The 23,216-nt window shown below is 38.2% G+C and overlaps 3 protein-coding genes and 2 non-coding genes across 5 annotated transcripts; 1 reads left to right on the plus strand and 4 right to left on the minus strand.

The window, feature by feature from the left end:
* Positions 1 to 2,519: 2,519 nt before the first annotated feature.
* Positions 2,520 to 2,592, minus strand: Trnav-aac. The gene has a single exon. It is a non-coding gene; the product is annotated as a tRNA-Val (tRNA).
* A 170-nt stretch (positions 2,593 to 2,762) lies between these two features.
* Trnag-gcc lies at positions 2,763 to 2,833 on the plus strand. Its single transcript has one exon. It is a non-coding gene; the product is annotated as a tRNA-Gly (tRNA).
* Positions 2,834 to 3,074: 241 nt separating this feature from the next.
* Positions 3,075 to 13,103, minus strand: LOC115631704 (protein spaetzle 3). Its single transcript, XM_030528530.1, has 7 exons — positions 12,716 to 13,103; positions 11,932 to 12,643; positions 5,987 to 6,120; positions 5,372 to 5,496; positions 4,897 to 5,265; positions 3,451 to 3,576; positions 3,075 to 3,351 (listed from the first exon to the last, which is right to left on the minus strand). Exons 1-7 carry the CDS (start codon positions 12,917 to 12,919, stop codon positions 3,195 to 3,197), a joined length of 1,827 nt encoding a protein of 608 aa, XP_030384390.1. The 5' UTR covers positions 12,920 to 13,103; the 3' UTR covers positions 3,075 to 3,194.
* A 5,627-nt stretch (positions 13,104 to 18,730) lies between these two features.
* LOC115631197 lies at positions 18,731 to 22,600 on the minus strand. Its single transcript, XM_030527888.1, has 6 exons — positions 22,416 to 22,600; positions 21,979 to 22,138; positions 21,731 to 21,893; positions 20,609 to 20,742; positions 19,885 to 20,549; positions 18,731 to 18,986 (listed from the first exon to the last, which is right to left on the minus strand). The coding sequence occupies exons 1-6, from the start codon at positions 22,598 to 22,600 to the stop codon at positions 18,731 to 18,733; spliced, it is 1,563 nt and encodes a 520-aa protein (XP_030383748.1).
* LOC115631765 (probable small nuclear ribonucleoprotein E) lies at positions 20,822 to 21,298 on the minus strand. Its single transcript, XM_030528601.1, has one exon. It carries the CDS (start codon positions 21,231 to 21,233, stop codon positions 20,949 to 20,951), a length of 285 nt encoding a protein of 94 aa, XP_030384461.1. The 5' UTR covers positions 21,234 to 21,298; the 3' UTR covers positions 20,822 to 20,948.
* Positions 22,601 to 23,216: the final 616 nt, after the last annotated feature.

The raw sequence follows: 23,216 nt of genomic DNA on the forward strand, positions 1-23,216 counted from the left end.
CATGTCATTTTTAATCGCATGCTATAATAGATGATCAAAAACGAAAATTACATACATCATCTGAGTAAGCTAGATTTTTGCTTGCAGCGTGTTTGAATATTTTAAATTGACTTTTGAGATGATCGAAAAAAAATTAAATACATCATCTGGGTAAGCCAGATTTTTGCTTGCAACATGTTGAAATATTTTAAATTCACTTTTGAGAAATTATTTTGCGGTCTTAAAAACGTTTTACTAATTATTATTGGTAGAGGCCTAAATTGACAACCTCTGTTGTTTGGAAAACAGGGAAAAATGAAAAAACCAGCCAGTTTTTCATTTAATTTATTTGACAATCTAATTATTAATTTTATGCTTCTGTTTTTACATATTAAAACATAAAGTATTATTTTAAATACATACATTTTGCAACAGTGTCGTGATCTATTTAAATATACATACAATTTAATTTTCATCTATTCACTGTTTATTCTGTTCTATGTTTTTTGTGGTTGACCTTTCTGCATCAGTCTTCTTCTAATATTTTAGTTCCTTCATTTACTTTTATAATTATTACTTACACATGTATTGTTATCCCTTATAATACAGACAAATACCGTTTTATATAGAATTGTTATTGATTTAAATTTGATTCTATTCATGACTCGTTTATTGTTTACCTTTTCAACTGGAGAGTGCTTAAAATATATTAGAACACTAATAAATGACTAATATAACCTTTTTCCATTTTCACATCACATTTGGGTCTGTTCCTAACCTTATATAAAATCATGGCCTCACCTCAAATTAATTGCTATTTTGTTTCTCTTTTACTTACATAAAAGATGGCTTCGCTTGGTTTTAGTCGACTTTCTATTTTTTAATTTCTTATTAGCGAATTTTAATTTTAAACTTTTCTTTTGATGCAAAGTAATGATTTTCTGTTGTTATTTTTCTGAAATATATTCAAATTCATATGTGATTAAGAATATTATTTATTTGTTTAATATGTTTTGGATTTATTTTCTACTTAAATATTATTTTTTAAATATTTCAACTACACTTCCCCTTTATCTTGTATTGCTTTTTTTTCTTCTAATTTTCTTTTGTGTCCTTTTGGCAAATAAAATTGGACAGTTTTGTTATTTCTATAGGCTTTGTTTTTCTTTAGTTTTATCTAGTATAAGTTCTGCATTGTTTTGATTTTTTTTCTCAAATCAACAGCTCTGTTTGTCGATAAAATAGTTTAAAAAAATAAATATATATTATTATTATTTTTCTTTCAATTAATATTAAGAATATCGTTTGATCATAACACTCATAAATGGTTTTAAAATAAATAAAAAATTGTGTTCGAATCGCAAAGCTTTCTTCTGAATGGCTGACAGTATTAACTGCCTCTTTTGACTTGGTATTTTTTAGGAAATCAAAACTAAGACAATATTAAGTTAAGTAGCGTATCCTGGATCCTGAGGAGTCGGTTATGCCGCTCCTTTTTGCCACAGCAGTGTGCCAAATTCTTTTCACTTTTGTGACGCAAAGTGTGTGCGCGCGCAAGCTTAACAGAAGCGCGCACACACAAAACACTCACAAAACACATACACGTATAGTACATACATATATATGCATAAAAGCCATACAGACAGACACAGGCACAGACACAAAGGCAGCAGCACAGCAGAGCACAGCAGCCGTATCTTTTAGCCGCCCCATGTACGCCACTCTGTACTCTGTAGTGTCCATGGTGCGGCACATAATGGTGTGGGAGAGATCATAATACGCCCAACACACACACACGCACACGCACACACACACACACAGCTACAACCACTTACACACCATGTAGATAATGTGGCGAAATATTTTCGCTTACAGATTTTCATGCTTGACTGCCACAGGCTTTTCCCTGTCGCTGTCGCTGCCGCTGCCATTGGCTGCCTTTAGCTGCTGCTGCCGATTTTTATTATAATGCGTGTTGCTGTTGTCATTCTTTTGATTGTTGTCATCGTTGTCATCGTTGTCGTCGTCATGGCTGCAGTTGTTGACATTACGGCGTCAATAATATCCAGTCAAGTAACTAGCCACATGCTCGTACAACAAGCTCTTTACGAGTAGCTTCCCATTAACTGCGCTTGGGGGTGGTGGGTGGTTTTGGTGATGGGCCGTCGCTCCACTTCAATTGCTCCATTTATATACCGCGCACGTTGCCCGCTGGACGAAATTTTGATATAGCGCCGTTTTGTGTGGCCATTGCTGTGATTGAATACGTGCCCGGCATTTTCAAATGCATTCCAAGGCTCCGCATTGGGCAATACCCAGCGCAATTTATTAAGTTATTTACGATATTGTACCATATAGTGTGTATGTGTATGTGGTGGATATAATATGACAAAGTCCTTTCCTCTAAATCTGCAAAATAAACTGCACATGAAGCTATTAACTAATTATTTATGCCACTTGCGTTTCATAATAAAAGTGATAAAATATGAAAACTACTGACCTAAAAAAAAGTTGAGAAATTGCAAAAAAACTTTCTCTGCTGTTTCCGCCCGGGATCGAACCGGGGGCCTTCTGCGTGTTAGGCAGATGTGATAACCGCTACACCACGGAAACAACTGAACGAAGTCTCGCTAACATACAATATAAGCTCTAAAGCTCAGCAGCCTTTGTGTGAATAGTCGTTTTTTAACAACTAGGCAGCACTGGCTTGACAAAGCTGCTTGCTACGAAACACAAGCTCAACTTCAGCCTTGTATTGCGTAAAAGTCGACATTCGGCATGAAGCATCGGTGGTTCAGTGGTAGAATGCTCGCCTGCCACGCGGGCGGCCCGGGTTCGATTCCCGGCCGATGCAAGACTAATTTTTTGTTTTTTAAATCCCCTTAGAATTATTTAATTTATTTTTTACTGGTAGTACATTCATATAATAAAGCAACTGAGTTATTATAAACGTTTTATTTATTTGCATTTTTCAATTACAATAACAAATGAAGGCATTTTGATAGATGGGACATGGACATGGCTCGTATTTAAAAATTAATTATAAATCTTGCTTAACTAAGTATGTATGTATGTATGTATATAGTACCGTAAGCTATAATGCTACTTAACAACAACTAAAATACATTCTGTGGCATTCGACAACGTACAACGAAGCATAAGTACACTTTCGTTTCGTAGACTTTTGTTACGCGCATAAAGGCTTAGGTTTAAGTTTAAGGATTACATCTACAAACACAGCATGAAGGAAACAGGAACCAATCCATAAATATGCCCTTGCAATCGTTGTCCGGATCGTAGGCAAGCAATCGATGCCACTTATATTTCTGCTCGCATCCGCACTCGCCCTCGCAGCGTGGGGTCTGCGTATTGCTGAAACGAATCGAAACCGAAGTCGAATGAAAGCAAAATTATGAATGGGCGGCCATTTCGAGTATATTATGTTTATACGTAGTATATTATGTGTTATACCTGCAGACCTCCTGATGTATGGCCTGTTCGAAATGTTGCGTATTTACAATGGCTCGTATTTTTCCAGCAGAATTTGAGGCCCAGTAGGGTGTCACAATTTCAATTTTTGATTCACAGGCGTCAAGTCTGCAAAAATAGGATTTTCATTTAAATGTGATTTTATATTGCATTAAAATACTGATACTAAGAAAGAGATACACAATATTCAAAAATCAGAGTGTTGGATAAAAACAAATATGTTGGTATAGCTTATAGCTAAAATATAGGTTTAAAAACATATTTATAGCACAAATCTCTTGAAAATAGGCCAGTCTATTAAACAGTACTTCATATTTATCCTTATACTGATTATATGAAAACAATAGGTATGAAGAATTTTTTTAAAGCTGTACGATTTGAAATTGAATGAAGAATTAAGAAAATGCTGTCCAGATGGTGGTTAAATATAGAAAATTAGGTTGCCTAGGGACTGTATTCTGCCGGTCCAATTTCTCACCAAAATCTTAAAAGCCAAGCCTGGCTTGTCCACATATGTATGTTGAGTGAGATAAGATGATACATATTATTAATTAAATATAGTAACAGCTTATTGACATTTTTAATTCAAACATCCTTCATGGATTAAAGGTTAATACATATTCTCATAATAATGTTTTTAAATTAAATGGTGAAAGAAAATAAATGCCTTTGAATAGCACTAAATTGGAAGAAAATATTGAACACCAATATTTGTGTAATATAATATAATATTTGAAGTAATTATTGATTAACAATAGCTTTCGAAATAGCCTGCATTTTTGAGATTGTTCGTTTTTCTTGGGAATTTGTTTAATAAAAGTATAAAGACAGCATTAGAATTACTTCGCTTCAAACATTTTTAGTTTATTATTGCAACTAAAATTTCAAAACTAAATAGGAACAATCCTTGATTGGAATTAAAAACTAATCATAATATTAAATCAGCACCATTTATGGGACCATAACATTAAATTGACATGCAAATAAATAACTAAAATAAATAAAATTTCAAAAGCAATGCCAGCGTATGTGAAAAATATTACGTTTAAATAAATAACATTTTGTTAAACAAATAGCTAACGCACTTGAAATAACTATTTGAAGAACGGTATTCCATAAGTGTACTTAGAAAATTAAATTATAAATTAGGACGCTTTAAGCATTTAGTACCAAATCCTCAAAGGTTTTAAACCTTGAAAATGTAAATAAATGTATAAAAGAGTTGTTGAAGAAAGAAAAACACTTAAATGAGTTGCAAAATTCTTTGAATTTCATCAGGTTTTGATAAACCACAGATGAAATAAAATGATTTTCAAGGAACTATTTAAACTAACCATTGACCACAAGAAACAAAAGCCGCGATCGTAAATTTAAAAGGCATTACGCATTTAGTCCCACTCCTATACATAGTACAAGTAGTCGTATTACCTGCCAGTGCCTGAACTGCCTTGTCTGTTCTGATTGTTGTTGTTGGCACCACCGGCAGCACCGCCGCTGCCACCGCCGCCGCTGCCACCGCCAACGCTGCCACCGACTCTGTTGCGATTCTGCCCCGCCGCTTGACGCTTCTTCCGCAAATTGCCGAAGTAACTATCGCCGGCCTCGGCATGCGTCGCAGCCCCCGCATGGGCCGCATAGGCGCCCGGAGGTATAAAGATGTCCGGTTCGTCGATGAAGCGTCGTTTGCGGATCTTGGCCTGTTGCCGGGGCCCGCCGGTGTCCATATTCATCTCAAAGTCCCCATACATGCGACGCATCAGCGCTTTATTGTCATCGATGAACCGTTCGATTTTGTCACTAAAAGCAAAGAAAGAGAGAGGCAGAGAGAGAGAGAGAGAGAGAGAGATGGTGTTAGATGATAAGTTATTGGCGTTAACTGACCTCAGACACTGTCAACACTTACATGGGATAGCTGTTGCCGGCGGTGGGGCAGAAGAGCTGATGAAAGCGCTTGATGCAGGGCACACCTTTGATGACATCGCCACGCACGTCCAGACCCAGAGCCACAGACAAGGCGGTCCACCAGATCTATAGAGAGTGTGTGATTATAATTTTCATACCTGCATTCATACAAGCGTATAACAATTTATAGCAGGGTGTGAAAATGACTCAAGTACGACATAAAATTCATTTTTTTTTATATCAACTCAAAGCTTTTTTTTTAAAGTTTTTTTCTTCTTAATTTTGTTTTCATCAGCACCAACAGCCGTTGCTTTAACGAACGAACTCGCGCGACCTTCGTGCGCAAAAAATGAAACACACAAAGCAAAAAAAAGAAGAAAAAACAAACAAAAAATAACGAAAAAGCAACAAGTATCAAAAGTTATTTCCGCAAATGAGCAAACTCGATCGATATAATATAATGCTGTCGAGTACGAAAGCATGTGTGGGGGAAAAAACGCCGGACCTGAAGATTCTTTACATTTTCACGCCTCTTATTCAATTGTACACGTATTGTTTGCACTATGTGTATTCATTTTGTATTCATTTGTATTTATTCGTATTTATTTGTACTTACGGGTATCTGCAGAAAGCTGCCATTGTTGAGCTTCGGATAGGAGAAGAGCGGCACAACCGGCACACTGCCATTCTTCAGATAGATCGGACCCTGTATGGGTGTGACGGTGGGCATGTTGCCGCCTTTAGCATTATCTGCAATCAGGGCCAAGAAGTCAATTAGCCATTTAGCAATCACATGTGAGTCACTCTGCAGGTAGGCTGGCAGTCATTGTAATTCGTAGCTGACGTCCTTGCTGCCTGCAGAGCCATTAATCAAAGTGTGGTTTACGGATAAACCCAATATTATGTGCAACCAAGACTGCCTTGCTGCTGCATACAAATGGGCTGGAATTTTGCATTTTTGTTTTGGGAGGGGGGAGGTACGAGTCGTCTTGCAGTTGCAACGTTGACATTTCGCATTTAATGCGTGCAAGGCACTGCTTAGCATTTTTAATGCCGCTCGGCAACAACTTTCGCTTTGGCTGGCTACTTACTAAGTAGTGGTCTGACAGGAGGTCCAAAAAATATTTCAAAAAAAAAAAACAAAATTAAAGCAACGAACAACAGTGAAGATCGCCTCGCATGCAAATCTGGGCGAAAGGTATGGCTGCAACAACAAGTTTAAAATGCAGCTCCAGCTCTGTCTTAAAGACTTAACCGAGAAATTAAATGAAATGAATTATTGAATTGAAAATTTGTTAGTCCGAATCGGTTAATTATAACTTGTAGATATCATAAGCCAATGCCAAAATGTTTGTACTGCTGGAGTAAACAACTGAATTAAGCATAAGCGGGGCTCTTCAAAAACATAATCTTCCATGTTCTCCCATTTGATATCATCGGGAGACCCACCAAAACAGTCTTAGACTATGAGAAACATTTGCATGGAAGGATGCAGCTCCCCACCCACATCAATTATTACATACCAAAAGTTAACTTTCAAAAGGTCTTCACTGTTAGGACTCCCAAAGGACTAAAATGTGTATTTCTCTCGCACGCAAGAGACATCGCCATCAACGTATTTACGGCTGGCTTTAAACAAAAATGAAAAGGAGGAGGAGTCTACTCTCCGGAATTATAGAATAACATTCTCTGTCCGACTTCCGAACCACTGCAGTGTCCATATCCCAGGTGGAAATTAATGCGATACACCTATTTCTAACGATTCTAGATATCTGTCCGACCAATTCAAGATATCTAATAAAAATTCAAATGAGAGCTTAATGCGGTTTAAGGAAATAGAACCAGAAGAGAATAAATGATTGTTCATTCAACTAACTAAGTTCTAAAGCACAAATATAGAGAAATATTAAATATTGATTCGCATTTGTGCATATGGTGGTTAGCATAAACTATGTGTGAAGGTATTACTAAACGATTAGGAATTAAACACATTTGATATTAAGAACAGCATACATTTGGGCTGAACTTTATGGTTCTGCTGCCTATGCCGAGTTAAATGACAGCTTATAAAAAAGAAATCCAACTAACTTAAATACTGAACTCGACTATATAAGAAAGAGATGTTTTTAAAACTTTTAGAAGAAATATTGAAGGCCTAATAAAGAAATAAAATTCGATTTAATTTAAAATGCAATTAAATCGCTTCAATTGTTACGTGCTTCTTTATTTATTAAATGCTAGCTTCAAGTAAAAGGTTTCTAATAAATAAGCTATTATAGTCAATTTTATAAGCGATTAAAAGATTGTGAAAGATGAATAATTTTGCTAAAATGTCTATCAATATATTACAAGACCTCATTAAACTCATTTTAGAAGAACAACAAATTTTGGTTCGACGAAGTGTGTGTTCGATTTATATTTAATTATTAAATTAAATAATCTACTTACTGCACAATTCGACAATCCCTCACATTAAGAATCAATCATACACTGTAGGCATTAAGCAAAGTTTCTTTAATAAAAACCACTCATTTGCTTAGGTGATGGAGCCGATCAGTTGATTGCGGATTGAAGGAATAATAATACGCAGAATTGTAAATGGCACCACAAGAATAGATTTGGCTCAACTGAAGGGCCATTGAAACAAAATACTGAAATAATTCATCCACTTTTGTCCTTTTTTATTTTATTTGTTCTTTTTGCTCGCTTGTTCCTTTTGTTAAGCAAACAACTGCTCTTCAAATAAATTCAAAAGCAAAAACTGTTCAGTTCATGAATGAAAAAAATAAGCTGTTGAAGAACCTGATGAAATCGATAATGAACAAAATTAGCCGGTGACTGGCTGATCTTTTTTTCATTTTTTGAACTCAAAAATAATTAATTTACTGTATAAAAACTGATCTATAAGCTTCCTTTTAGTTCAGTTTTTTTAGTTCAAATAAATTTATGGAAATATAAAAGGCATTCTCTTTAGAGTTTGTTACAACTAGCTGTGCATTTTATGTAAGAAGATATAAATAAAATGAAATTTTCCAGTAATATTTATTTAATTTTGTTAATTACTTTGAAGTTTTGAAATGTTAAACAAATGATTAGAATATTCAGTTTTAAAAATGGATTAAGGTTAGGCTGGCTTTTCAATTTTTTAATAAGCAATAACTTCAATTACAATTGCTTAAAATGTTTTGCTTAAGCAGGCTGCCATAATAAAAGGTATTTTGTTTTCAGCTTATTTTTGATTTATTTTTATATTTCAGCCTGCCGCGCATTAAAATCTCAAGCTGGTTTTGTGTTTTAAGTTGTTACTTGTTTTCCGCCGTCTCAAAAATGTGTGCTTCTTAATCGGCTTTTAAGTTTCGAAAACTATTAAGAATGAAATAAACTTAGAGTGCAATTTTTGAGAGCAACAGCTGTGGAACTGGCTTAGGGTAGAGGGATGTACATATAGGAGCAAGCAGGCGTGAGGGCGCAGCTTGTTTCATGTTTTCGACTTCACTTAACTCTTCATTACATGATGGACTCGTTTCACACGAAGGCTGGCAAAACACGCAGGCATGTACAAAGGTGAAAACAAAATCTTGAACAAAACTAAAAACAGAAGAAGAAAAAAACAGAAATGAAACACAAAGCCAAAGAAATACAACATGTATGCGTGTGCACGTCTTCTGCAGCATTTAACATACGAGCTTGAGCCCCAGACCCAGACCGAGCCCAAGCCCCACTTCTTGCATAATGCGCGTTCGCGACGAGCACTTGAGATCGTTATTGTTGTGGCTGTTGTTGTTGTTATTGTTGTTGATGTTGTTGCTCGTGCTTGCCAACTGCTTGGCAACTCAGCAAGTTGGAAACTTGGCAACTTGGCAACCTGGCAGGTTGCTGTCTGCAACTAACGCCTTGAGATGTTTTGGGGCTCAACTAAAACAAAGAGGCGCCATCAATAGAAACCCAAAAAAAAAAAAAAAAAAAAAAAATGAAAACGAAAGCCCACAAGTATAATTATTGCCAGGCCTCAAATGAGAAATCAAATTGCAATGACAGTTTTGTTTTTGGGTCGCTTCAGGAGTACATACATATTAACAATAGCAACAGTTAAAACAATAGCAGCAACAACAACAACAACAACAATAACAACAGACGTTGCTTCGAACGAAATTGAAAACAAAATCGGAGCGAGAGTTGTTGGAGGCAGGCAGTATCAGTCATCTAAGCAGTGAGCCAGTGAGCCAGTCTATCAGCCATAAAAGCCAAACACTGGCCATTACTGTCAAAAACGAGACCTTGTCGTGCGTTTGTAGACCTTTGACCTTGTGGCTGTAGTTGTCTGTAGTCTAACAGCTATACTATAGTATGTGAAGAAGTTGCTCTCAATTGGTAAGATACACAAAAATAACAAATGCGCTCGACAGCCAATACTATGCGATAGCAATAGCAACAGCAACAGCAACAGTGACAGCAATAAACATTAAACATTTAACCCCGAACAAACGTTTTAGAGGAAACCTTTCGCCCCCTACTCGCACTGCTGGAACACCCACAGCCGTCGAATTTTAGAAGGGCATCATAGATAGATAGATTAGAGGTTGGTGGGTGGATTGCCAACAACCTAAATGAAAGATCATTAATATCAAGTTTCCACGCTCCTTTTTACACTACAATTAAGACAATGCTCGACTAACATTCAAATAAACGACCAATTTAATAATGATCCATTAACAATCGACTGCATTCAATTTCTTGTTCAATTCCTGCAATAAATGATTTCATAAAAAATTTCAGAGTGTTTCCCTAAAAACGCATTATTGTGCGTTGTTCATTGTGTTTATGAAAGATGTCTTATGTCTGTTATTAATACGAACTGTAAGTACTTGATCTTAATTAGTTACTCATCATTGCACAATTCATGGCAGAATTGAATGATCAATTTGAAATATAATCTTTTGGCGTGAAACAAAGCAGCGTTAGAGGAAAACTTGGCAAAAGCTTGAAATGCAAATGCTTATAAAATTAAAAAAAAACCTCGTTCGGCTTAAATCAAACAGAATAAAACGTAGATATGTTGCTTTGGTTTAAAAATTAACCAAATGAATCTCACAGATAATTGCCCCTTAGGGTTGGGACATAAGAAAATTTTAGGTAACGGCAGTTCTATGATTAAAACAATTTTGACAAACATTTTGACAAACTTCTCTATAATACTATGTAGATTGAAATGGAGAACATCTCTGCAAATACTATGTAGATTGAAATGGAGAACATATTTAAATATTTCCAATTTATATATTGCAGAGAAATAATTATATAAATATATCTTTAAAATGTGCTGCCACACACGGCACATTTTATGGAAATTGTACTTCATATACAAATTTAATGATGTCCTAATTTCTGATCATGGTTACTTGAACTTGGCCTAAATCTATGGCCGGGCTTTTTAAAGAAGCCATGTTTTCTAGAGAATAGTTTCTCTGGGAGGAGAGCAAATTGTGAAATTATGAATCAAGTAAAAGAATCCGACTAAAGACACCCATAAATTTTAACCGCGTTGTTAGTTTAGAAGAGAAGTGGGCATTCAAATATGCTGATGTATTATAGCCACCAAATTTAAAGCAAAACATTCATAGTTCCAACATTTTTAAAAAGAGTTTTGCAAGTTTCGTCCTCAAAGATTTGTGTACTTCTTAGTTTTAGTTTCATATTAAAATAGAAATATCTATTTAAATTACTTGTATATTAAAATTTATTTTGAATTGTGAATGTCGATCTTAGTTGGTTGCTTAAAATGCTGATAAAAATGACAAGTTATGCGGTTAATAATCTGTTTTATAACAAACCCATCTTACTAAAATACACTTGAATAATTTTTGATGCAATGTTTGGTGTAATGGGAAGGATTTAGTATCACAAAATAAAACAAAAATTTGAACTGAATATGTGATGACTAGCGTAATAACTTAAAAGTAATCTGGCACTTGTAACGCTAGAATAAGTTAATAAAATAAATAAATAAATACAGATAAAAGGTTCTTTTTTCAGTTGTGAATACCAATCGACAGCTATGTGCCTCTGGAATTTAAAGCTAAAGAACATTTGTTACAATTTTTTAACCAACATCCAACATTTTACGTACGATAACTAGCCTGATCTATAAAAATCACCATACCAGATATCGTTCTAAAGATTTCAAATCGGAAAAGCAAAATAAGTTCGCAAGTGAACGAAGCTAGTTTTAAATTTTTGTGGAATAAAGATTAACCTACTTTGTAATACAACACTTAAAATGTATGGAAGTGGCATTTAAAAAAGCTTTCAATTGCATTTGGTAGAGTTCTCTCCTGTAAGCTAATACAGAGAAAGGCTTGAGCAGCACACTTGTATACTAAGTGGTGGAAATTATCATATTGTAGAAAATTCATTTGAAAAGAATTCACGACCTCTGTTATTAGTTTTCCAATAATAATCGTGAATCAGCGGCAACAGTCACATTGTAACAGTTTCGTAATGAAAACCAATTTGTTGGGAATGCAAGGAGTGCTGGAAAGTGTAGAAAAAATTGTCATTCACCTTTTTCGTTCTCCTCGCCATCGTAGTAGTCCTCGTCCTCGCCCTCCTCCACATCGTAGTCGAGCACTGCATGCACTTGGGTGCGTGAACCCTGACCTGCCTGAACACGCGTAAATCCGGGCTGGCGTTCCGGAAAACCGCCACTCGGCGGAGCCACGCCATAGGTGGAGGCTGGTTGATCGGTCTTGCCACTGGAGCTCTGGCCTTGCTGCGGATGCTCGTTGACTTGCCTCGGCCGTTGTCCGGGCTGTTGCTGTCGAGGATTGTTGCCAAAACTGGTAATACTAAAGCTGCCGCTGTTCTTCGTAAAACTCGCACTGCCATGTGCATTATAGTACTGTTGTTTTTGTTGTTGTTGCTGCTGTTGCTGCGGTTGTTGCTGCGGTTGTTGCTGCTTCCCTGCCTGCGGATAGCGAGTGTAGGAGCCCTCGGCAGGACCGCGACCACTCGATTGTTGTGTGACTTGTAAGGTGCTTTGTCCTGTGGAGCCAGCTTGGAAGGCCACACTATTCTCATCTGTTTCCAGCTGCTCGCTATGGCTGCTTGCCTGCTGTTGGTGTTGCTGCTGCTGCTGTTGTTGCTGCTGTTGTTGTTGTTGCTGTTGCTGTATGTGGTAGACAGAGTTGCGCACTGCGCCCGCTGTGGGTGGCGGCAAGTAGGCGTTGCCGCTTTTTCTTCTACTATTCGAGTTGTAAGGATAGCCAGCAGCCTGCTGCTGAACCTGCTCCTGATGCTGCTGCTGCTGTTGTTGTTGTTGTTGTTGTTGCTGTAGCTGATGCAACGCTGGTGCTGCATAGGGATTGTTCTTAAAGTATTCTGGAGCCGCTGGTGTGGCATCTTGTGGCTGCGCCTGCTGATGATCGGCCGGCGAGTAAAGCAAATTGTTCGTATTGCTGGCCAGCTGATGTATGGGATGCAGGGGGGATATGGTCACGCCCCAGGGCTGTGATAGCGCGCCAAATGGCAATGAAAAGTTGGCCAGAGCCATGTCTAGCCAGCCTAGTCTGCTACTGCTACAGCTGCTACAGCTGCTTCGTGTTGTTTTGTTTTCGTTGCGTCACTTGTGTCACTTGGCAATCAATTTTCAATTTCTCGCTGCATGTCCAAACAAAAGACTTAGGCAACGAACGTGCTCGCTTTTCGCAGGGACTGTGGCTGCGCTTTTTGCATGTTTTGTTCTTTGCTGCTATATGGCTGTTTAATTTTCTATATAGAACACACATACACATGTGGTGTACACACACACACACACTGACACACTCACACACACACACTGACACTCGCACAATCGCGATAACCGTTCGTCAAGCGCGCGCTAAATTGATTTATGCAAAAATAACAAATTCATTGGCTCATGCTCGTATGGTGGTGTACCTTACAATAAGACAATTTGAATAGCACACACGCACACAGACTTAGACACAAGCACATATGAATACAAACAGACAAACATATATATTTGTTTGTGTATTATAAATATGTGCAAATGTTGTTGTTGGTAGTAGCCAGCCAGCCAGCCAGCAAGCGTGCAGCGTTCGGTACGGGTCGGCGTTAATAACTCGCGGCTAACTCTCGCGGTCTTGTGCTAAAAAACCATTCACGACAAGCTGACAATCAAGACTGAGCCGTTCTCGCTGTGCGCTTTTAAAAAACTTAATGGGAAAAATGTTTAACAAGTTTAACTTTAAAACAGTTGCTTTGGTGAGCGGCGCGTCGCAGCCCCAGCAGCAGCAGCGGCAGCAGCAGCCTCAGTCTCAGTCGCAGTCTCCGCCGGAGCCAGAGCCAGAGTAGAGGCAGAGGCAGCGAACAGCACTCAGCAACGTAAGTTTTTTGAATGGCAAAACAAAAAATAAAATAAAACCGGAAAAAAACCAAAGTTCTGCAGCACGAATTGTAAATGCCCTCAAATTTCAGACCACTTCTCAATATATAAATGTGTGTAATAGTTGTCAGAACTTTAAATTCTACAAAAGACTTTTACAAGTAAAGCGTGGGGAAAAAATTAATTAAAAAAAACGTAATTGATTGATGATTTGTTAATTATTAATTATATTTAATTTCAATGAGTTAGCAGGAGTGTCAGGCCTGGATCACGCCGCAATGTCAAAGTTATCATAAAATTTAAATTTTGTCCAAGATAAAAAAAAAAAAAAAATTCATTTCAACCTAAAAAGCGTAATGAATGAAAACTTTGTGCAACTAATAGCTCTACTTGTAATTTTTCCAAATGCTTCTGAAATGCTTTAGAATCAAATATTTATCTACTATATGATTATTGAAAAATATTCATACTTTCGTTTCCAATTTAGTTTTATTTTACATAAATAATCTGACTTTAGGCAGCAGATTATTTCACAATTATAGAATAAAATGCTCTTTCTGTAGAATGCGAATTATAATTTTTTGAAAACTTTGATAGAGAGTCGGAATTGAATTAGTGAACAAATTATTGCTACACAATTGTTGTGAAAGGATAAAAAGTCCGTTTAATACACTGCTATATAACTAAAAACAAAGTGTTAATATTCTATTAACATTTTAAATACACAACACATATTAAGTACAATTTACATATTTCACTTTCCTACGCACTTTTTGAAGTATTGATGGAAAAATGCGTGCACCAATATTCATATCTAAATGAAAATGTTATAGTTCTAATAAGATGGAGTCGGAAATAAATGACTGGATTGGATTTTGTTGGAATTGCTGTGACACACCTGTATGCCAATATCATAAATATATTTTATATATATGTATATATATTATTATGCACTTGTTGACAGCTGCGTTGAGCTTTGTTTGGCATATAATTTGATGTATTGCCGTTGCGCTTGCTGCTGCTCTGTTGTTGCTGCTCCTGTTGTTGTTGGTGTTGTGTTTGCTGTTATTGTTGATGATGATGAGTCGTCATCGTTTGTTTACCATGTCATCGTGGCTGGGTCAATGCGTTTGTTACCAATGCCCCGAGCTCAAGTCCATGGTGTGCGGTGCTACAGTTTTTGCGTTTTTGTTTCATTTTCGAAAAGCGCATATTAATCACAGCAGACACACACACTCGCACACACTCACACACTCAAGAAATCATCGCTTTTTGAAGGCAATGAAAAGCAAAAGTATTTTTAAGTGGGCTCAAAAACAGGTTGTGAAGAGTTGTGCACGCAAAATTGCTTAAGAGAGAGGCTGCGCATGCTTCCATTCTCTCGCTCTCTTTAGAGAACTTTGTTGCCCCCCTGTTCGAGTGTATGTAAGCAAGTGGGAAGGGAGGAGGGGGGGGGAGGGGGCTGGTAGTGTCAAACAACATTGTTGTAATGCCGCATTGCTTGTCTACGTGAGATGATGATGACGAGAGCTAGCAAGCTGAGCAGAGCTGAGATCAGTCGATCAGCAAACGTAAACTGTCCAATACGTCACACACCTCATTTCATCTAGTTTGCATGTTGACACTAATAGCTTCTCTTTTCACACCTCCGCTGCTACTGTTACTCTCACAGTTTGTGGGGCGCACATTGCGGAAACGGATGCTGACGCTTTGGTTTGTTTTTTCGCCGAGTGGCGTGCTCTGATCTTATCGTTTACATGAATGTGCCCGGGAAACCCGCTAGCTCTTTTTTTTAAATTTGTTTTTTCTTATTTCTGCTCCTGGTCAGCTACACGAGCTGCCTGTCAAATGATTCACAGCATTCATTAGTTCGCGGCAATTAGCAAGCTTTGGAGAGCGCATGAGCAGGAATTAGCAATGTTCTAAGCATGTATAAGACACATTTTTTTTTTAGCATATCACATACGTGCCTGCTGTAAAATTCCACCTTTTAACAACTCCGGCAATTAAGAGCATTCTTTATAATAATATAATAACATTTATAAACAAGTGTTTTTTTAATTTAACGGAATTTTAGTTGAGTCCGTTTGCGTCCTAAAGTCCTAAAATTGGCTGTAAAAGTTGAAAATGCGTGTATTTGTGGAAAGTCAATGAACTTTTTAATCAAGATTTGAACAATTTTATAGATCCAGGGTGAATACCCGCAGAATCAAGTTGTTTTCGTTTAAAGATTGGCTAAATTAAAAATTGTTGATAAGAAATGCAAAAATCAACAAAGAAAATGATTCAGCATCAAGTTGAGCTTCGATATAAGTCTTACTTTGTTTCCATATCAGTCTATATGTTCGCTTAATCTTGTCGCTATTGACCTTACTTCAAATCAATTCTCTAAGCGCGCACTTATGAATGAAATGAAAATGATGAGTTATGAACAAGAAAGATACTTATGGCTGGATCGTAATTGCTTTTCTGGCAAGTTCTGTAGCTATCGTGTGATATATTTGATTGAATTTAAACAAATATGGGCAAATAGTTAACAGTGACTTCACTAAAAATATGGTAATCTTAATTTGAAAATATGGTTGTTTATTTTGAAAATGTCGTTCATTTGGAACAAGTTAGATGTTTCTGTTGTTTTTGTTGTGGCTAAATCGAACTGGGAAGCTGCCATGATTAATTTAATTAATAGTAATGAAAAGGATGCGGGTATTACTTAAGCTTTGGCCAAATTCGTTATGTTTCTATTTGATTTGATACTGAAAATTTTTAGATGTATATCTGAAAACCAAAAATCAAATACGATTTTGAAACCATTACCAACTCAAGCGGGCTAAAAAGCTTTAACATTATGGCTTTCAAAAACTGGTCAGTAACTATTAATGGTTCTTAAGGAAGTTGAAAAAACATTAAAATTGTTTGCCACTCGACAAGTTATTTTAGATAGTTTTACTTAGAAAGAAATTCTCAGTTATTTGCCATTACAAATTTTACTATAAACTTCTTAGAAATATATACACCCAATTCAGTTCTTACACGATCTTTTTTACACGATTCTGATATAACACGGTTTGAAAATTAAAACCTTTAGAGATAAGGAAAGGATAAACGGTTGTTTCTGGAACCAATCTACCGTGTAAAAACAGAATTAGGTGTATTTGTAAGTATGAGTTAAAAGTGATCTGGAGAACGCTGACTTCCAAGTCAATAGACGCACCAGCCCATCCCGATCGCCATATCACCCGTCTCAGAACGAGACAACCGACATACTTACTAGAATAAGCTGGCAAATATTTTCACCCATCAATATATAAAACGTACCTTGTTAAGTATGAGTATAAGTATTCTTAAGAAAGTATCTATTTTCTTAAGAATCGCATATTTGTATTAAAAAAAAAATAAATAAATAGGCAATTCAAACGGAGTAAGAATTGGGGCTCACAAGCTGGTCTTTTAGTGGCGCCTGCAGCTCAGGGGCTTTCCAAGTCTGGCCAGAATGTTGTGACTTATCTGTTTCCGTCAACTTTATGGATAGATTTAGAGCAGAACAAGTTTGCGTTTGCGTTCGCACACAAATATACAAACAAATACATACTTACTTACACAGCTGACTTGGTTAGATATTCGAGTAACAACAATAGTAATACTAGCAACCATAACATGAACTACAACAATTGCTGTTGCCTTTCCCTTTTATGCGCCAGCATTGAAATGTTTGGTGTGGCGCAGTCGCAGATTTAAAGCACAAGCTCCTACATGTGTTCACGTACATACCAATTATATATATAATCCATAGTTTGATATGTGTACATACATATGTACGTACTCGACAAATCTAAATATGACATTTCTTAAACTCGTACAATAGCGAATGGCTATGGGGAGAGGGGGGGAAACTGTCGCCTGTCAAAATCGAGCGTTTGCCTTATCGTGTCAAAGCATGAAATGCGCGCTTTGGAGCTCTAGCTTTTCGGCCTTAAACACCAAACCAACTTAACAAATTTGACTGTCAATCTTTTGTGCAGACACAATATACAATACGGGTATATATAAAATAAAAATAAAAAGCGCCAAAACTGTCTGTTATAGAATTTTAGCACCAGTGCTAAAGACGAATGACAAAAATGTGCGCCCCTGGCTGACCGTTGATCGATCAACATAAAAATCTCTTTAATTAGAACCAATTTAAAGCGTGGACCAATTTATCAGAAGCATTTTGAAAAGTAGTTGAAAACCAGTTGAGAACAACTTCAGAATAGAATCGAATGGCAGAATGGCCGTGGAGGGGCGGCGGGTTTTGTTGTGAAGGGGCTGGTGGCTGGCACTGGAACTGGTGCGGGTGTGTGCTGTTCACCCAATACAAACAAACATACATACATACATACATACATACATATACACACATATATATACTTCATTAAAAAATAAGACCTGACGTTTACCATTATTTTTTTGTGTGTTGCCTTTTACGCATTTGTTTTTCTTGGTCAATTGTTGTTGTTGCTGGTATTGGCATTGTGTATACGACGTGTGTGCCAAAAGGTGTGGACCGCAACAAGTTCAAGTGCACATGCCTCATAAGTATATACATATACAAATACATACAAGTATGTACTGCTTATATGGCTGTGTGCGCGCTGCAAACAAGTTCACAATCTAGATAAAAGGCGTCCAAAAAATTTTCTTTTATACTCCATCATTAATTACCTTTCGATTTCTGGCCAGATATGCCAACGACTGTGACTTGACCAGTCCCGTCCAGTCCAGCTTTACCTTGTGCGGTGCCATGAACTCTGCCACACACACACCCTCATCACATATTTGGCATGGCTTTAAGTCTTAAAGCCCCTGCCCGTGGCGGATTTGCGGGATTACAAGATTGCGGTTTCTTAGAGGAATATATGATTTCTGATTTATTTATTGCAGCTGCAATTGCACTTAAAACATGCACATACTATATGTATGTATGTCTTAGCTTGTCTAATACCTATCATATTTTGTCTTTGTGGGCACGCTGGGCGCGGCTCCATTGCTGGCCGTCGTTTGGCTACTTCCTGACGCTGCCAGCGTGTAGACCTCGTAGTCACTAATCGTGAAGTTATAGTCTCCGAAGAGCGGCAGTTGGGCGGCATTGGGTCCGTCGTAGGAGTGCGGCAGATTCGAATAGGAGTCCATGTTTATGTTGCAGTTGCTGGATATGAGCAGATCAGCGCCAGCGCCAAAAATGGGGCCACAGCTAGAAACAAATTAGATATAATGCAGATTAATATTGTAATATCCGAATAAAATTGGAGATCATGAAGATAAACTTGCACAAAACTTTTTGTTTAATTTGAAATTAATAGCATTATATGAGCATTATAATCAACTTTAGTCAAATAATTAAAGTTTCTTTCTGCCTAAAATGAAAATAAAGCATTGCAGCAGACGAATTTCTTATATTTCAAAATTCACCAATACACTAATTAAATTCTAATAGCAATTAATGGATGACAGTTCTAGTTTAGGGATAGCGTATTAAGATATTAGTATATTATTGGTACAAGGTGCGACTAAAATTAATGACGCAACAACCTGTTAAAATTATTAACACTTGTTATTATTTACGAGCACGAAACACATTTCGACTTGGTTGGCTTTGTTAATAAACGTAAAGTAAAGTAAACCCAACCCCGATACTAATTTGCAACGAACGCCAGAACAGCAGTCTGCAAAATTGTTTCGGAAAATGCGCTTAAAACAGTTTGTATTTGTTTCTCGGCCATTCCAGGTTAGATACGTTTAACATATTTAAAATCGCACAATTATATAAAAAATTGTATTTTGTAATAAAAAAGTCAATCGCCAACACAAAAGATACATCTTTTTGTAGCCATTAAATAAGACTAAGTAAAAATTATCGAGTCTATCAGACATTAAATAAAATGCGGTGTTCCACGGAGGAATGGAATTTAAGAGATCCTGCATAGTTTGGTGGTTCTAGCTTTTTTCGGAAGCAGTAATTGAGTTTTCCAAGATATACCGGGTTTTAGGAGACCATTGTAAATTTTACATTTACGTTTCAAACACATGATATACATGATACAATTATTGAATTAAGCTAAATGTACAGCTCTCTAGCCAAGTATACTTACTCTGGATGATAGCAGATGGCATAGGGTTTCTTTACAATGTCAAACTTGACAGGCTGCTCCCCATTAGGTGGTGTCAGCATAAAAAGGAAGGCGCGCTCCGAATGCACGTAACCCCCCTTGCGACTTGTCTTGGCCCAGGCGACGTCTGTGAAGCCGCCACTGATCTCGCCGTGGGAACCCATGCCAATGACCATGCAGGGTGCCACACCATCGCAATAGCGATGAAAAGCGCTGGACACAAAGCCATGCGTGGACGCACGAAAAACCAGACGCCAGCCTTGCTTGGGCACACCATACCAGCCATTGAGAACGCTCTGCAGCGCCAGTTTGTCGTTACGCAAAATCTGTGAGCCGGGGAACATGTTGACAGTGAGCCGTGGCTGCAGTCGCTTGTCATTATCCACCAGTTTATTAGCATGCAGTGCAGCATAGCGATAGCGCTCAAGCAGCAGCTCCATGGGCACGGCGCCAGTGGGCTCCACCTCCTCGGCAAACACCTGACTGTCGATGAGCAGCAGGCGCACATGACCCATCACACCGCTCAGGTGCTGGCACACGCGGGCACGTTCCTCCTCAGTCCAGTGAGCGGTCGGTTGTGTGACGCCCGCCTGGTACTTTGCCCAAGTCAGAACGCAGCGCCAGACTTCCTCCTCCTCCAGGCAGAACTGCAAGTAATTTGAGCATTAATTACCATTATTATACTAAGAATATAGAGATCACTTACATAGTCAGAGGAAATGATTTTGATGAGCGCCTCCTTGCTTAGGCTTAGAAAGGCATTTGTCTTGACGCACTCGGCGGCATTCTCGCCAATATAAATGATGCAGCGTTCCATGAAGGAGGCCGCGCACTTGGCGCCTGCAAACAATTTGAAGAATTAGTAGCTACAATTCTACACACCTGCCACTTACGACCATAACATTAAAAACTCAGTCAATTTCATTTACATTAGGTTCTTTTATTATTGGAAAGTATTCAAGTTACATATAAATTCACTTATATTTACGATGTGTACTATCGTAGAGGACAGCGCGTGTTTCGAGTGTGGCTTGAAATTCTTTCTTTTAGTCCTTGGAAGGGCTGACATTCTGTATGAGCGTGATGTTATCACCCTTGAGCATAATGCGGCCCAGACTCTTGCGCTGTCGGGTCTTAACGTACACTTCCTCGGCGTCATCCAGCACCAGGTTCATGTATTCGTCGAAGCCTACGATATGGCCCTCAATGCGGAGAGAAATGTTCTCATATAGCCAGACTTGCACGCGCGAACGGTTTTGCAGGTAGCGAAAGATCAGGTTGATGGGTTGTACCATCACCTTTTGCACTTTCGTGTTGCCCTTGAACGACATTTTTGCGCTTTTTTATAGTTTTTATTCAATTTATGAAAATAATTTGCGCCGAAAACGTTTTCCTTTTGCCGGCGTCGTGATGTAGAGGCTAGAGATGGGCGTTTTTACACGTATGCGAGTTTGTCGCAGTTATTTCAGAGTCACAGTTGTGACAACTGTGGTGGGGTATTTAAATTAAGAATTATAATAAAAATCAACAATTTCTGCCACAGTAACCAAAATTATTGCAAATAAATTTGTATAGTTATTTGCAGTGAAACTTGTTGTTTTAAAACAGCTTCATAATTAAAAATAAATGCAATACACAGATGTCACAGGTCACAAAATACATCACATTAAAACTATCGGTATATCGAAACGCGCGCGCACGCACGCTTTTTAAGGCTGCCTGATACAGCACGCTTAACAAAAGCGAACCGGCGTTGCCAAGTGCGTGAATTTGTTAAACTCCGTTATGTTTATTGACATTAAAAGTATTTTCTATTGTTTTCACTCACCGGCCTTTTCGTGCATTTCCATAACAGCGCTAAGAAATGTGCAAGCATTGTCCACAGATAAAGTGGAGATCACATGATCTTCGCAAGCAGCACGCAGTTGAGCAAATCCCATGTCCTGGGCCAGCGTAAGCATTTCAAATACGCGCGAATCTTGCAGCATGAGCTACAGAAAAGCCGGTTGGAAAAAGGGGAATTGGTAAGTCGGCTAATAGTTAATGCTTTTAATTGTGTGATTAACTCGTGTTTACCTTTGCGGTATAGACATACAATATGAATTGGCGAAACAGGTCTGCATTGACATGTGGTAGGCGTATGGATGTGGGCGTGCCAGGTGCTGCCGGCGGCGAGACTGTGCAACCGGGAATGCGGCAGACCTCGCCACGTTTTGCGGTCTTGAAGCTCTTGCAGCTGATGGGAAAAAGCGACAAAGTAATTAACTGATTACCCGTTTATTTTTAGCTTATATCATTGCACATGTTTTCGTTGCTGTTGTTGTTGTTGCTGGTATTATTGTTATTGGTGGCGTCCACAAACGCATGCCTTAATCAGCTGGACGAGCCTCCATCCGCAAAAGGCAATAAACGCGGCGATAGCGCGGATAAAAAAGCGGCAACAAGTGCGTGTACGAACAAATATAGTGAGAAGCGCAATTAACGCGATCGGGCATGACTGGCAATTAACTTACCGGGCCATCAGCATCAGGCGATGGGCATAAATGCGTTCGTCCTCGCGCCCGCATATAAATACCAAGTCGGCGCTGTCCTGATCCTCGGACAGGCGTTGCATATCATCGATGAGTTGCGACAGCGCCGGCTCGCAGCTGTGCTGAGTGTTGGGCGCGGGGCAGGGGGGCGGAGCACGTGTTCCCATGACGCTCTTGAATGGAATGGAATCAATGTCACAGCTTTGAAGTACGAACTGACCAAATGCACTCGGCACTTTATTTTGGTTTTGTTTTGCTCTGTTTTCTCTGTAAATACGATCGTACCGATTTTGTTGCTCGGTTTGTTTATGTTTTCGATCCCACACTCCGCTCAGCTAGCGGAGCCAAGCACGTCGCGAACGTGGAATAGAACCGGTTCCTGCTGAATAATACGAAAAAAAATGCTACTCAAAAAAAAAAGCGAAGAACGCCACGAAGAAAACGAGCCAGAAAAACAATTAGTGCTCACTTGAGAACTATTTATAGTCTTTTTTCCTTCGATTTTCACAAATTTCCAACACTTGACTCAATTACTTTACACTTTAATTCATATTTATTGGCTTTTTACATTTCCCACGAGTGTCTCTAATTGAAGAATTCTGCTTTTTTTAGCCGCCGCACATCAAAATCTTCATTCATGCGCACGCATCTTGAATTGGCTCTGTTCGCAATCGCGTCGCCGTTAAGACTAACAAAGCCGACTAGGGACTGGCTCTTCCCAACAGGTAGGAAATGTGAATTTCGTTTTGTTTTGGCCTCTACTCATAAATTTGTTGCTGTTGT

The sequence above is a fragment of the Scaptodrosophila lebanonensis genome, unplaced genomic scaffold (genome assembly GCF_003285725.1).
Source record: "Scaptodrosophila lebanonensis strain 11010-0011.00,11010-0021.00 unplaced genomic scaffold, SlebRS2 tig00001412-arrow-pilon, whole genome shotgun sequence".
Lineage (NCBI taxonomy): Eukaryota > Metazoa > Arthropoda > Insecta > Diptera > Drosophilidae > Scaptodrosophila > Scaptodrosophila lebanonensis.